This window comes from Trichoplax adhaerens, genomic scaffold (genome assembly GCF_000150275.1).
Source record: "Trichoplax adhaerens TRIADscaffold_5 genomic scaffold, whole genome shotgun sequence".
Lineage (NCBI taxonomy): Eukaryota > Metazoa > Placozoa > Uniplacotomia > Trichoplacea > Trichoplacidae > Trichoplax > Trichoplax adhaerens.
In genome coordinates this window covers 6948975-6965731 of record NW_002060947.1, presented here as the reverse complement: position 1 = coordinate 6965731, position 16757 = coordinate 6948975, and the positions used below count along the sequence as shown (strand labels likewise).

The window sequence follows — 16757 nt, the reverse complement described above, 5'->3', positions numbered from 1 at the left end:
GTAGAAACCCTTGTAGCCGTAGTGCCATCGACCATAGGAGACCAGGATCGAATGATACCGGTACGGTACGTTTCAAGAACGTCTTCAAGGTAATTACGCATGCGCAAATGTTGTGTACTGCGTTGCTATATCAACGAACTTTCAAGTCTTTCTAGGAACGGTGGTAGGGATGCAACAAAAATAATACGAACAGTAGCCGCTAACACTAGCTAGAAGCACATTATTATAACATCCATATCAATATAAGGCAGTCATTAACGATAGAGAAGAGTTATAGTGTTTTTTTACAATATCCAACTAGAGTGTAAAAGCAGTTGCATTCCAATTAATTGGGCAACATTGCAGCAAGCCCTTCCAATAGTTTATGTCGTTAGAATATTGATTAACCGACAAATTTTAAAGTTGATAACACTATCTTTCTACTTTTCATCAAAAAAGATTTATAGTTTATTCGAAATAGGCTAGATTCATTATCATCAAAACATTTATAGTCTATTAGAGATAGGCTAGATTCATTATCATCAAAACATTTATAGTCTATTAGAAATAGGCTAGATTCATTATTATTGAACTCGTTTCTACGATAAGTATTTCAACAAATTCAACAAAGTCAGATCAATCACTCGGAACGGAACCATGATGGAGGACGACGTTCCAGCCAGTGGCGATGGCATAGTCACAGAATTTAATACGTACGAAGATTTTTTAGATAGTCAAATTACACCTATGGATTTATACTACCTGGAAGATGAAGAACTTGCAAGACAACTTGTCGAATTAGGATATAGAGGCTCCGGTGAAGTTCTTAAACGTGAGGAATTTGAGGCTAGGAAGAAAGCAGCAGAAGCGAGTCGATTATCAAAGCGTGGCCAACAAAAGACATTAGCTAGTTCTGGTAAAGAATTAAAAGATGAATTTCTCATAGCTTTAGCTCAAAGGGAAGAAGCAAATAGGAGTGGTAAAATGACATCTATTATTTTTATTCGAGATAAAAATTCTCGAGGTCAAGAAATATCAGGTGATTTATATTCTATCTTTGCACTACGTAGATTTACAAAATTATTTCATGTAAATTGTGATATCTTTATCTTTTCTCTTGACCCTTAGTCTAAATCGATTACGGTTCTATTTTTAGGATATATCGACTATGCTCATCGTCTAAAAACGGAAGATTTTGACCCTATATTTATTGGTAAAAAGAAATTATTACCTAGAGCATCCGATCTGAGTTTTTATAACTGGGAAACTCAAACATCGACATCGAATTCGACGCCCAACTATCAAGTCATGTCGGAGAATACTTCAGGTTTATTATTTAAGAATAAAAGAGACCGAAAAATCTTGAACGTTGACCCAAAAGCGCAAACACCTGGTGATAATTCGATGAGAGTGCCATTATTAACGTCAATGTATACTCAAGTGGTCATTTATGATCATATGACACGTAGAAAAACTTAAATTGAACTCTTTCTTACATTGCAGTAGTGGTTAGAATTGACGTGTACAAATGACTGCTGTCTTCGCCATTACCTTTTATCTATCGACTAATTATATACTGTACTGTACAGCCACACTCTAACAAAAAGAATCTCACTATTTTTAAACTAGTCTATAATTTAAAAAATGTTTCGCCAACTTATTGAGACGTTTCGTTTTGCATTTTTCAATGAAGGATGTTTAGAGGGGCAATAAAATCATGGTTATGATAGATAGCATTGCCGGTTTATAAGATTGTTTATTTAGAGATCTATATTATAAGTATCAGATTAGCCGCATCAGCATCATGTCGGTGACAACCGATGCGACGATCGCTGTGCTAAGATCTGCTGCAATCATCGATTGCTTTGTTGATAAATCATAGAAGCAGCAAAGACATGTAATGATGCTTGGTTAATTCAGTTCCTACCTAAATTCAAAAACAAATTATCATCGTATATCCTTATACAGAGATGATGTCATAAGACATCAACATGGAACTAAATAACCGCATATAATAATCTCGGTCATTTAGGATAATGCATATATACGAATTTACAACCACATACGGTACATGATATCTTTCGAATTATTATTGAATTATGGAATGATTTAATTGCTACTTTACACACATTGAAAATACCTACAATCCTAACGCCTTAAAAATAAATTAAACGTTAAAAAGGAACGGTCATATAATACAAATAAAAGTGTACTAATCTAAATTTTTCGCTGATTGAAACAATTTCGAGCAGTTGATAATTATCTACTCTGAAATAACGGTATAAAATGTCGTTTCGACACAAATCAAGTACACAGTAAAACGGTGATTTATCTCCATAAACCACAACAATATATTCCATCGCATATGTAAGGAATCCGTTAGAAGTAGATTTTAGTTTTCAATACTTTTCTTTTGCTGCCTTCTCTTCAAAAGAGGGTTAGTGTTGGAGTTCATCTTTAAATCTTTGAAGCGGCATTCTTCGGTATTTAGTCTAAAGGAGTTTAACGTTCTCGTCATTTCCTCCTGTTGAAAAGACAAAATGGAGAAAAATTCAACCTAAGATCATATTCAAATCGATCAGTTTATACCCTTGTATGAAGAGAGTAATATGTTACCTGGACATCAACCCACATATCTTTTTCCTCTTTTAGTACTGTTGCAGATAACAGTGGCGTCTCTGGAACATCTTTGTATTTCTAGTTGGGAAATTATTATGCTGTTATATATATATTCCTGTCGTGAAATGTGCAAGTTAGTACAACGACTTTGCGTTGATTATTCACTTACTTTTACCCAGTTACATTTTAACACTTTATCAATGGTTAAGCGTTCATTGGGGTCGGTTTTTAATAGCCCTTTAATAAGGTCTTTAGCTGTGAAAAAGAGATGATTTGTAAATGACAGTATTATTAGCTACACGCAAAAGCATAGCTTATATATGTCTTTACCTTCTTGAGATACCCTGGCCCATTCGGCATCCGGAAATCTATACTGGCCATTTCGAATGCGTTTTTTCATACCAGGTGACATAGGAGCTCCACCAGCGCTATAAAAAGGAGGGTATCCGCATAAACTGAAAAAGATTATTATTAATCAACAACCGAGTCAGAATAAATTTAAAAAACTTATACAATAACAGCAAATTTCTATAACAGTCAAAGAAATCATACAGGATATAGGCGATAACTCCAAGAGACCATAGGTCACACGATGTGTCATATTTTTCTGGTCCCAATACTTCAGGAGCTAAAGTGAAGTTACAAATAGTTCAATAATCGATATTGTGCATTAGTACAAAGTTGTTTCTTACATCGTACTACTGTAATGCTCGTCTAATAGTCTTACAGCTACACTCTTTACTTACCAACATAATACGGAGTATAGCAGGGTGTTTTAAGGGATTTGTCGTTAACTTCTTTGGCAAAACCAAAGTCGGTCAGCTGTAAAATTCCATTGGGTGTATTATCCGTATAGAGTAAATTTTCCGGCTATAAAATGCATTTAGTAGTGAACATTGAGGTTTATGTTATATCATTGACATTTCATCTACTTTAAAAAAATTGTTAGATGTTGCTATTACTATTCTAAATCATTCAATCATAAAAGCCTAAGAATTACCTTCAAATCTCTGTGTGCAATGTTCATTACATGCAAATGAGCCACGGCGCTAGCAATATTGTTGATAATTTCGGCGGCCTCTGTAGTAATTGGAATCGATTGTGATAGAATAATATCGCTCATTAGAAGTGAAATAAATCGGTAGTCATATTTTAAAGTTAATAACATCAAAATTACGTTGTCGATATCGTAGCATGTCTTATTGACAAACAGATTTTCCGGTCTAATTATCACTATAAAAATGCATTATCGATAATTTCGTAACTTTATTGCAGGCAACAAAGGATAATTATCGTGAACAAGAAATGTAGGTAGGAACAGAATAAACTCTATAAAACAGAGTAATATCATAGAATGTGCACTTTAATTTGTATAATAAAGTATTGCCGCAATGCGTATAGCATATCAACACTGCGATGAATTTTCAGTGTATAAGATCAGTTCCTAATATTACTAGTATTTATGCCGGTATAATAATGGTGATGATAATATTATACCGTTTAAACCAAATTGACTCTTATACAATATACTCATACATACGGCAGTAGTCAGGCACAAAAGATGCCGACAAAAAACTTTTTTGATGAAAAGCGCATTACAATTGATTTTAATTAGCAATATCGGTTCTAGTCGTTTCCCTTTAGATCATTATAGCATGGACTGTATAGGTACAACTCATCTACCGAGACATTACTTAATGTTGAGGATGTATTAACGATATGTATACGGAACTGTTTTGCCTCTATGCTAACTACAGTACTAATAATTGAAAAATCCAACATAATTTGTATGAACAATTTAACCCTTAAAAATATCATTGATAATTAACTTATTAGTTGATAGCAAACAACCATCGATCACTTACCTCTTTCAGTAAAAGCGCTATTAGCTCTCTTGTGAATGCGGTCGAATAATTCACCACCTTTCATGCTATAGTGTCAAGCAAGTATATTTTCAGTTTAATCTCTATTTTTATAATACTACAATTATTATATCTAAACATGTTGATTTTACGCTTAAAAGCAGACTACTGTGAGTACAAGATCTAAAGATATCGAATAATAATGAGAAAAAGCAACACGCTGATATAATCAATAGGTCGTATAACTTATGTTAGAGACGATAATGAATAGACTGTCAATCCTAATTTTTAAACCAAATGACAGTTTAAGATGGTTTATGATTGATGTAGTTTACTTTGATATTTTAACGCAATCCGCGGTATCAATGTGTAACAGCAATGACTCAATTTTGAATAAGATTATTCCTTGTTCTTTCATTGGATTTACTATCAATAAAGTACCACTTGCTGTCGCTACTTAACGATCAACGGATCAAGTGCTTCGGTCATGTAATTACTGTTCACTACTCCTAAAATAGCATAAAGAAACTAATGTAAGGTATACATCGCAAACTTACCATTCCATGACCACTAGCAAGTAAATATCTTTACTATCTCTGTTTTCGTAGACATCGATAATTTTGACAATGTTTGGGTGATCACAACAGCGCCAGTGTAAATCTAATTCCCTTCTAGCTTTAGGTACGCTTTTGAGAATCTACGACATCGATTGTATCGATATAATCAATAAAATAAAAAAAAAACAGTAGCGTTAGAATTAGTTTTGAGTCGATACCAACTGCTACAATGCAAGCAATACAAGATATTGTTCGATATTGATTAGCCGGTAAATCCTACAAGCTAGAGGAACAGTGATCTAACATGACTATACAAAAAAGTTTCATGATGTTCAAGAATATCATCAATACCTCGATTGAATTAATACTAATGATACACTAGAAAAAAATGAGAGATTGATGAATGGGGCAAGATTCGATTGCAGTAGAAGGGGAAAATACGTTATCGTATCGCGTAGGTGGTCAATTGGATCTGGTTTTTATTGCATATAAATCGAAATTCAATTTAATTAATAAGTGAGTTGACTACAATATGTCTATACCGTAATGTGAAGACAAGAATGAACTAAATATGAATGTAGTCTCGCTCTTTATTCAATTTCAGGCGAAAAGTCAGAAAGGTAAAGAAGCAAGGTGGGGTAATGGCTTTACGAAATAGGTGTAAAGTGAAAATAGATTGTCGTAAAACGCCCGTCGTTTGCACCTAGTTATGGCAGCTTTCCAATTTTAAATAAACAGGTAGGAGAACTTGCAGTATACAAGAACTATGTATTGGCAGGCAGAATTTTTTTGCATGTTGTAAAATTGAATTTTAATTCATAACAGCACAATGGTGGAAATACCAGTAAAGTAAAAAAGTGTCAATACGTCTATCCATTGAGCTTTACGGTAAATTTTAATTTTCCACTGATGGCCCATCGATGCAAGGATCTCGCAAAATGATTGACAGAGTCGACTAATGGTGTCATTCCTTGATGATGCCATTTCAAATTCATTCATACGGTATACAAATGCAAGTTTATCTTGTTAGACAGTGGTTGTTTTTGCTTGTATGCCGATATTGACTTACAGTATAATCGACATTGGGCTATCGAAATGCTTTTAGCCTTGGCAGAAATAGGAAATCATTCACTACGTTTCATCGATTGTCTAGACTGTTTATCTTAATTATGCTTGGATCAAAGTCATCCTTGAACGCTATCGTACGTCACTTTAAATCATCGACGAAATTATTGTACCACTCCATCGAGCGAGAGAAGGAGAGAGAGAGGGGAGAAAAAAAAAATTTGCAAAAAAAAACAAGAAATAGTACAAGCGATTGCACGAGGTTGCATCATGTTACCTTCAAGGCAAACACTTCATTGCTGCCCTTTCGAGTGCACTCTAAAACTTTACCATTGACTCCTAGACCTAGAACTTTCTTGGAAATGACATAGTCGTCGGTGATGGGATTTCTTTTCGGTTTAAGGGCTCGGCGAGGAGTTGTGGCAGCCATTTGCTTTCTCTTACCAGCAAATAAGCCAACGCAAGGAGGTTGCAGCTAGATATACTGGACTCCTTTGCATACAATTACCAGATACGGCTCGTTCCACCATACATTTCCATACGATATTGGGCCCCTTTTGGGCACCTAGACTATCGCCTGACAAAATGCTGATTGGGCAAGAGACTTGCTGGCGGACAGACGGTGGAACGACGCCGTGATTAACCGTGCAGGAATGCGCCTACAGATGGTACGGTAGTGACTCATTCATCAGTTGATTAAATATTAATTAAATAGCAGAGGAAGGTTTGCTAGCGGCTAGACTAAGACTACTTATTGACCTATAGTACTGTACGGTACAAGAAGTTGCCCAGCTTGGAGAGTCAGCAAGGATGCAAAACCAATGTCACCAATGATAGTCAGCGTAATCCATTGAATACGACATCTATTTTACACATTTTGGCATCACAATCTTCAGCTGTAAGGCAGCTGCAAATAATTAATTTTTATTAAATATTGATTCAATAGCAGAGGAAAGTTTATTGGCGGCTAGGCTAAGGCTACAGATTGACCTACAGTACAATAAGTTGCCCAGCTTGGAGAGTTAGCAACGATGCAAAACCAATGTCGCCAGTTGCGTAACCCCTTGAATACGACATCTGTTTTACATTTTACATTACATGTTGTACGTTTTTGCATCACAATCTTTAGCTCTAAGACTGCTGGAAATAATTTTTAAATATTAATTCAATAGCAGAGGAAAGTTTATTGGCGGCTAGGCTAAGGCTACAGATTGACCTACAGTACAATAAGTTGCCCAGCTTGGAGAGTTAGCAACGATGCAAAACCAATGTCGCCAGTTGCGTAACCCCTTGAATATGACATCTGTTTTGCACATTTTGGCATCACAGTCTTCAGCTGTAAGGCAGCTGCAAATAATCTTTATTAAATATTGATTGATTCAATAGCAGAGGAAGGTTTATTGGCGGCTAGGCTAAGGCTACAGATTGACCTACAGTACAATAAGTTGCCCAGCTTGGAGAGTTAGCAACGATGCAAAACCAATGTCGCCAGGTGCGTACCCCTTTGAATACGACATCTGTTTTACCTTTTACATTACATGTTTTACGTTTTTGCATCACAATCTTTAGCTCTAAGACTGCTGGAAATAATTTTTAAATGTTAATTCAATAGCAGAGGAAGGTTTATTTACGGCTAGGCTAAGACTACATATTGACCTACAGTACAATAAGTTGTCCAGCTTGGAGAGTCAGCAACGATGCAAAACCAATGTCGCCAGTTGCGTAACCCATTCAATACGACATCTGTTTTACACATTTTTGCAGCATAATCATTTTGCTTTAGTGAAGGGCCACACAAGGCAGCTTTGCAGTTGGCTTTGTCTGTTCTTGTCAAGGTTAATCGACTAGTGCAGGAAATAATTTTTACATATTAATTAAATAGCAAAGGAAGGCTTATTAGCGGCGGCTAGGCTAAGACTACAGATTGACCTACTGTAGAGTACAAGAAGTTGCGTAGCAACGATGCAAAACCAATGTCGTCAGCTAAGCGGTGTTCGTAATAACGTAATCGATTGAAAACGACATCTGTTTTACACATTTTTGCATCACAAATTTACAACCTTTAGCTCTGCAGTTGGCTTTGTCTGTTCTTGTCAAGGTTAATCGACTAGTGCAGGAAATAATTTTTACATATTAATTAAATAGCAAAGGAAGGCTTATTAGCGGCGGCTAGGCTAAGACTACAGATTGACCTACTGTAGAGTACAAGAAGTTGCGTAGCAACGATGCAAAACCAATGTCGTCAGCTAAGCGGTGTTCGTAATAACGTAATCGATTGAAAACGACATCTGTTTTACACATTTTTGCATCACAAATTTACATTCTTTAGCTCTAATGTTGGCTTTGTCTGTTCTTGTCAAGGTTAATCCACTTGTGCAGGCAATAATGAATTAATTTATTAATCAGCTGCAATTTGATTGACAAGGGGAGTTGTTCAAGGACAGAAATTAGTCCACTATCCTTTACGAGCTATCTCTCGCATTTCGTTGACACAGTGATGGCTAGTAGGCTATCATACAGCCTACCATCCGCTGATGGTAGGCTGTAGTAGATGGATAAGCCAGTCATAAACTAACTCATCATCGTCTATTAGGAAAAGAGAAATTTTCTACTCTACAGTCCACTTTAGTGCTGCCATGAGATTAACATACTGTGGTCCAAAAATGAGTAGAAATCGGTATCCATAGGAAGGAATCCCGATCATGGACTACTTCAAGAAAGCCATAGTATATCGTCGTAGGATCAACAGTAATATTTGACTCCGACAGTTTTGATAGACTAAATTGAAGTCAAGATTGCAATAAAGCAGTAGGCGATGTGCCTTTCCGATCTAGCTCTTACTGTTACTGATGCTTGCTCTAGAACTACAGTAGATAGAAAAGTGACTAGTAAATAGAGCTTAAGACAACCCAATTTCATTGACTTTCCATGATACTGATGGAATGGCGACAAATTGATACTCTCATCGTATCAACGGTATGAAAATACCATCAAAGTCCATCAAAATTGTAGGAGTCGGATATTACTGTTGATCTCCATCGTTTCTTCATCAACATGGCTTTACCGTTTCCGTTTACCTCTGAAAAAATGATAGAAAGGGGAAATAGCGAATAGTATACTCTTCATACTGTCAAGGGAAATCAAGGAGAAGCCATTTCATAGTCGTATACTGTAAAATCATGGCCATCTGTCCATTGCAGTAGTATTGGATACCTTGTTGGCATGCCTGTCCGATCGCTCTCTTCATCTTACTGTAAACCCACTATGCTTTGAACATCATTTGTTCGCTTAGGTCATCGATCGAAAGGTTGCAATGGCTGCATCGGGAGAGTTTTATGCACTATTCTACCAGTGATTAAACGGCATGATCGCTGGTACCTACAGTATAGGCACGATAGGGGTTTACAAGATCGTATGAATAACTTGTCCATCGATCCGATGCAATGCTGACGGAATGGTACTAATATATAGTACCCGGCGGCTAGATTGATACAGCAGAGCAGTAGAAGCGACCATTAAGAGCTTTCTGTCCATCTCACCGCGATTTCAACAACGACTAAAAGGGAAATTCTCACTAATCCTTGTAACGCATACTTCAATCATAACCAAGACGCTGTATTCCATCTACTCGGTGATACTATTTCCATAGAGCTGATCGATTGTGTGGCTGCAAGAACAAGTAGAAGAAAGAATGACCAATGGTAATAACGCTAACTCAAACGATCTTCTAAACGTATATATAGTATACAACTTCAGCACAAGCTGGATAGGGATAAGGCATTCGTGGGTATAGATTGAATATTTTAGGGGATAATATAGAATATCATGATTGACCAATATGGATTCTCTATCCAATAAACCTTTGCTGATAGGGTTTGAATGCCGCTGGCATGCAGATATGAATAGCGGTTTACATGATGTAGTCGTAATTAATCTCTTCAATAACTGGCAGTGGATTGCCAAGGAGTGAGTAGTTATTATTTTGGATATTAGCCTTTACATCAAGCATTGATAATCATCGTCTAGTCTAGTTTGCCAGCTTGTACTATGCAGAATGCAATTTTTATAAGGGAAGATTAAAAAACTTGATCCTTCTACTTTACTAGTATACTGTATACTGGTATAGTATAGTTTTAACATACTGTACAAGTAAAGTAATGGAGGCGTCAAATAGATACAAGGATTTTGATCATCATCATATAAAAATGCCTATTCCATGACATCCAATTCAATCCTTAGTGATACCTGAAGCATGCACGTCGCAACATTGTACTGAACTAGTAACTCTTGCTTTGATGTATCTTGTAAGCTTTTCCAGTTAAGTGTTGATGAGTTATGTTGATACTCCATTTTGAATCATGGTCCCTGTTGTCTAAGAAAAGAAGTGAGCAAGTCAACCATTCCATGTTAACATTAAATGACTACATTTAGTAGCTTACAATTACCTTATTGAGTGCTATCGATATTATTTACAATATTCATAGACTAGTAAAGTTTTGTTTGAGGCGATATCTGTGCTAGAGTAATCGATAGCATCTAATATTCCCTCATTACTTGTTGTTGATTGAATTATTTTGGCACTGTTTATTTACAGCGTATAGCTTTGATGGAGTTCTAGCAATTGGCCTGCTAATAATCTGTACTTGTGCTTACATGAGACATATTCCTAAACTCCGAGAATGGCTATTAACGGAGAAGAAAGGTCTGATGGGTGTTCTTTACAAAGGTAGCTAAATTGCATAAAAAATGCCACCACTGATAGGTTTAAAATGTCAATTAGTATCACACAGTATACCGAAAACTTCCAATTGTGGATAGTTAAGAATAGACTAGTTAAAATTGATAGACTTACCGATTAGATTAATATTTCTCATACATTACTACATTTAGAATAATCTCGGTACTTTAGAATGACGTTATTATAACGAAACAAGTCATGCATTTTCGAATCGACCTGATTATAGTTATAAAATAGAAAGCTTAGATTTTATACAAGAATAAGCAGATAGAAAAGCCTTTAGGTGGCGTACATTGGCTTGATTTAGTAATTTTATTATCCTATGCAATAGATTATAGTGATATAATACTTAGGTTAGTCGAAACCAAATAAATAAACGGATATTGTTGCTACGAAACAAATCCACTGAATATATATAAAATTGAGAGATTTTGAAACCATATGACCCTAATTGAACCACGAAATCATAGAATTTACTTACTTATTAAGAGAAAATGTACACTTGTAATCGATGTAGAATGGTAAAATCTCTATTACTGTATATAGAATGCCTTACAAATTCATTCTAGCAATTTTTAAGCAGGTTTTCTTAATGTTTTTTTCTGTAGCTTCAATTATTGGCACAAGGCTACATTGGATGGTGTCCCTTAGTTGTATAGCAATGTCGCTATATATTTTGATACTGAAATAGCCGATAGTACTTTAAAATCAATACTATTCAAGATTGTTCAAATATCAGTGTATATCTAAAAATGATATCTATAAATAGTGTATATTATTCATACTTTTGCGAGGTTTCTAAATGTTACATTAAAGACTTTTTCATATTTTGTAGCATTGTTGGATTGGATAGTTTAATCTTATTTTATATAACAAATTTTTATTGTTCGTATAGCTGTGTTTTAATCGACTTACGTATAATATACCCAAGTTATTGTTATAGTAAGATCTTGTTAATGTTATTAACTTATGCCATCAAAATAAATTGAATGTATTACAATACTAGATGGATGGTCTTGCTATTTCTGAAGTCAAGATAGGTTTCAAATCGAATTATTTTCAAATAGCTAACTATTCAGTATAATAACAATGTTTTTGTATGAATCATGCGATGCGCCGTATTAAAACCTTATAAACATAATATTAGACTTGGAGATTGTAGTATATTAGAGGCTAATGAGATTGAAGAAATTAAAAAGATATAATTAGCGGTAACTCTGAACAAATTAACACTAGCAGTTATTTTACTTATACGCGTATTAACTGGACACTACTGTACGCGCGTAATATGATCGTATCACTTAGAATATTATTCAACATCACTATAGAATTCATTAGTTAATAGTGATTAGTTTTGCCAACCACTTTAGATTTCTACACGTATAAACTTTGTATAACTTTCCATCTAATCACTCTGGAAATACTTCTTGTGCACCTCTGCTAATGTCTTCCGCAGCTTTATTCATCTTGAAAGGGCTGTGCTTACAATAAACTTACGTCGGAATATGAAACCGTTGAATGCTGTGCTAATGAATTGTAGTCACTTAGGCAAGAATAATACTAAATGTTGCCATAAAATAAATTGTTATTCTAAGTGACATTCGCATATACTGCAGCTCATTTCAGCTTATCATCTCGCATAATGTAGCTACTTGATACGTATATAATAAATACCATTACAAAGTAATTCATTCGTATTTTCTACCGAAGTTATAGAAAGTAAATTAAAGCTATTCCTGCTAAGAGAATTATGATTCTCCTCTTAAATCCACATACGGGTATGTACGTCAACTAGGCAACAATACTCCAAAACTGTTGAACAATACTAACGTCAACGCATATATTACAGACAAATTGTAAAGGGTTTATTACAAATGCAGACGAAACAACTTAGAATTCGGAAACATATAAATATTACTATTTTCAAATACAACAATATAGGTAGCGCTTCAAATTTTTTAAGCTAGCCAGAAATAGCAGATTTCAATCTTTTAGGTTAACGATGTTAGCTTACGAATAGTGTCGATATGTTCCTATTTGAAATTTAATTAATAAGGTAAACTAATGATAGGGGGTCTGTATAATTTCTTATGTAATGATTTCATCAAATAAGAAACTATACAGATCTCGTGTCATTAATTTCGTCTAGGAACGATGATATTGTAGACAAGTAACACCATTTAATAGTTTTATAGCATTTCAATAGAGAGAAGTGTAATTTTACTTAGTTCGGGTTAAGAATCAGGCTTAAAGAGCTATACATATTTAACCCACGGTATTCATAGTCTTATTCATGTACATAGGCGTATAATAGTAGAGAATTAATGTTGCGGTAAAACAGGCAGCGCCACATTAACTTTATCCGAACAGTTAAAATACATATATAGTAAGCAGTAAATTGCGCAGAAACAACATCACGATGATAAGTAACACATCTTAAAATAAGCATCTGCGATAATAATGTATATCTTGTAATAAAGTTGTTATAAATAGTACGGTATAATGTAATATCGGTAGTAAATTTCATCACTCTGTGCAAAAATGCAGCAGAGTCCTATAATAATTATTCCTCACCTTCGTAAAGTTATATCAGCAAATTTGGTATCATTTACAATTGATTAATAGAGTAAATTATTTTCAATTTTTTTTCTTAAAGCACTGCGTATTTCGTTAATAATGCAGTAATTATGTAAAATTACCGTCGTAATGTTCCCGGCTAGGAAAAAAGTTATGATTACGTGTCATACTGAATAAATAATTAAAAACTCTTTGTCTTTAAATTTTTATATTACATTTCATCTTGAAGATAGGAAATCTTTTAATCCTTCGCACGGGAAAGTAAATTTTCCCATTACACTATCTAACAAACGTATCTTATTTTACAGAATTAGTACAGAAGTTTAAAATATGATTTTTTCGCGATTTTACATGAGTTTAATATAAAACGGATATAGTATCATAATACTTAAGTCATTTTGCTATCAATTGTATTCGTATTGGATAAAAATGAAAAGTTCCCATAAGCACTGGGAATTGGCGATTTTGGAGTGCCAACAATACTTAATGCATCATCTGGTCTGTTTATCATCGGTTCTGACATACTACGATGGATTTTTGGGATATCTTGCGCCAAATTTTCCAGTACCCCCAACACCTAAATTGCAGAAGCGACAGATATTATCGGTGTTAAAATCCTTCTACGAAATGCAATTAGCAATTCGCTTCGTATTGACGAAAATAGATATATCTTACCTGAGCAAAATCTGGGCGCTCATCTCGAGAATATTTACAACAGTCTGATATTATTGCTTTCAAATGTTTAGGTGTTTCCGGTCTACACTGATTCAAGTTTGGCTTCAAAAGTCCACATCCAACCATAAATATTATCTTGTATAGATAAAGTATGAATTTACATTTTTTAGTAATTGTAATATCGATATTATACATTCATCTGCATTTACCTGATCTCTGCTCTTTTGAGAATACGGCAGTTCTCCTGTTGTTAATTCAAGTAACACCATGCCAAAGCTATAGATATCTGACCTGACCGTGTACGGTGTAACGTCCTGCATCCTCATGACCTCCGGCGCCTGCACAAACATATTCATGTTAAATAGTGACTAAATCTATAACGTGAAATTAAGTTGAGTGAAAATGCATCTACCATCCATAATATAGAGCCAGACGGTTGTTCACTATCTTGACATGTGCTCCATCTTGATTTCACAGTTGCTAAACCAAAATCTCCAATTTTTACAGTTAAATCATCATGTAAAAAGATGTCTTCGAATCGTTAAGAAATACAATAAAATAATGCGATTGGATCAAATAAAATTAGAGAGCAAATTTAAAAGTATAATCAGTAGTATTTGCAAACATATACGGTCTATTAACAGTTTTAGGATACTATTTGATTTTAAATCCCGATGAATGATGAACTTCGCATGTAAATAACTGTAAGATAAGATTTTACGACAGACAATAAAATTAATACTCTGTATATAGATAGCCAATCATAAAGTAACATTTATTATTTTAAGATTAAATCGAGACTTTGATAACATACTCCATTCCTTGCGCTGTCTGCCTGGCTATTTCCGTAATCTGTAGCATTTCAAATTTAGTTTCCATTACATGCAAGTGGCGATAAAGACTTGATCCTTCACACCACTGTGTAACGATGGCTAAGAAGGGTTTGGACATTACACCCATGAACAATAAAACGTTTACATGTCGTGTTTTCCTAGGTATAAATAATAATATGAATAAAGAACGTACAGCAATATATGAGGACATATTACTCTTCAATATTTGATCATTGCAACATTGCTAAGTAAATTTAGTTCACCTTAAAACCGTAACTTCATTCTTAAAAGCCTGTAGTTGGGATGGGGTAGGATCTGTAACATTAAGCTTTTTTATTGCAACAGGTCCTATAATAGAAAGATCAGATAGAAGTTATAACCGATATATTCGTCTATCTATCAGTAGCATTTCGAAATTCAGTTTTAATTCGAACCATGCCAATGTCCTTTGAATACTGTTCCATATGAACCGGATCCAATCCTTGGTCCAATTGTAATATCGGATTGTGCAATTTCCCAGTCATCACTTGTTCTCGCATGTCGCTTGCGAGGCTATGTAACAGGAATGATTTAAATTGTAAGTACTTAGATAATTTAGCCAATGCTATTTCTCCTATAGAGAAAAAGATTAAATAATTTTGTACTAACAAGACGCATTTCGTCTGGACTTGATTTGGACCTTGATCGTCCAGAATTTGCATCATCTTCAGGTTTTGGTAATAAAGTCTCTTTTGAAACTATCACACGTTCGGCTGCTTTAGCATCTGCGAAAGATACTTGCGTAGGATTTGATGATTCATTAGGAGAAATTATTACCGTCGGCCTAATGAGATTGGTGGGCGGCCGTGATTGGGAGCGTATTGGAATGTTATTTGGCCTGGGAAGAGTTATCGAATCAACAGTGGAAAGCTTTGTATCTGTTGAACGTATTCCTACTGAGATAAATTATAAAACCATGATAAGAGATTCTTTCTACTACCAAACACATGGTATACATCATAAAGGACAATCTTGATTTGAATGCAAATTCATTATAAATTATGTATATTAACTATTTAAATAAATTCAATACCTTGTAACGGCACCGTATTTCTCAAATTTTTCTACAAGTAGCAAAAATACTCTAGTTATTATTTAGTTCTTTATCCAACGATAAATAGAAGTAACACAAATTCTTGATACGTAGAATTAATTAAAACTATTGAAAAGAAAATGAAAACAATCAATACCCTTACCTGATCTATATCCATATTAACATTGGGTGAAGAAGTTGACCGAATACGTGATTCAGGAGTTAATGGAAGTGCAGGGACAGGACGATTAGGGTCTTCAACCGTCTTTATTTTAACAGCCCTATTTTCATTAGCTAACATCCTAGTGTGATCACAACAACATAAAAATTGAAATCATTTACAATAAATTTATGTTTCCACTATAAAATTACAACCATGAATGGATTGATTAACTCACCACTGAATGACGTGGCTATTTCCATTTTGAACGCATATCGCTGGTACATAAGCATCACATTTGGGATGGAATCGAAATCCACAACGTTGGCATCTATTGCAAAATTATAATGATACAAAGTAAATCATAATAATTTTGATTTGTATGATCTATTATCTAGATTACGTTAAGAGTTGGTTTGATGTAGGCAGATTTTTTTAATTCAAGTATCATGTAATCATACATATGGTGATTTAAAGTTATATTATATGTAATTAAACCTGTATCCTTGAATGAGTAAGCGATGACAACTGTTACATAAAGTAGGTGTTAAAAAGGTTTTCTTTACCTGCAGTTGGTTAGAAAAAGGTAAGTTACATTGCAATTTAGTAAGCGCCAATCA

At 34.5% G+C, this 16757-nt stretch overlaps 4 protein-coding genes across 4 annotated transcripts; 2 read left to right on the top strand and 2 right to left on the bottom strand.

Moving 5' to 3' along the window:
- Window positions 1-636: 636 nt before the first annotated feature.
- Window positions 637-1458, top strand: TRIADDRAFT_25763 (uncharacterized protein; the record flags this gene model as incomplete). Its single annotated transcript, XM_002113015.1, has 2 exons — window positions 637-1018; window positions 1136-1458. 2 exons carry the CDS (start codon window positions 637-639, stop codon window positions 1456-1458), a joined length of 705 nt encoding a protein of 234 aa, XP_002113051.1.
- Window positions 1459-2371: 913 nt separating this feature from the next.
- On the bottom strand, window positions 2372-6512 carry TRIADDRAFT_56817 (uncharacterized protein; the record flags this gene model as incomplete). The annotated part of the gene is made up of 10 exons (XM_002112581.1): window positions 2372-2503; window positions 2596-2676; window positions 2768-2853; window positions 2929-3053; window positions 3151-3226; window positions 3345-3468; window positions 3599-3678; window positions 4464-4528; window positions 5018-5157; window positions 6360-6512. The coding sequence occupies 10 exons, from the start codon at window positions 6510-6512 to the stop codon at window positions 2372-2374; spliced, it is 1062 nt and encodes a 353-aa protein (XP_002112617.1).
- A 4166-nt stretch (window positions 6513-10678) lies between these two features.
- TRIADDRAFT_25901 (uncharacterized protein) lies at window positions 10679-11511 on the top strand (the record flags this gene model as incomplete). Its single annotated transcript, XM_002113014.1, has 2 exons — window positions 10679-10808; window positions 11429-11511. Coding segments are annotated over 2 exons (213 nt in total), but the record flags the coding sequence as incomplete, so codon positions are not given.
- A 2274-nt stretch (window positions 11512-13785) lies between these two features.
- Window positions 13786-15436, bottom strand: TRIADDRAFT_24886 (uncharacterized protein; the record flags this gene model as incomplete). Its single annotated transcript, XM_002112580.1, has 8 exons — window positions 13786-13974; window positions 14073-14207; window positions 14282-14410; window positions 14485-14603; window positions 14728-14774; window positions 14887-15063; window positions 15169-15253; window positions 15340-15436. Coding segments are annotated over 8 exons (978 nt in total), but the record flags the coding sequence as incomplete, so codon positions are not given.
- Window positions 15437-16757: the final 1321 nt, after the last annotated feature.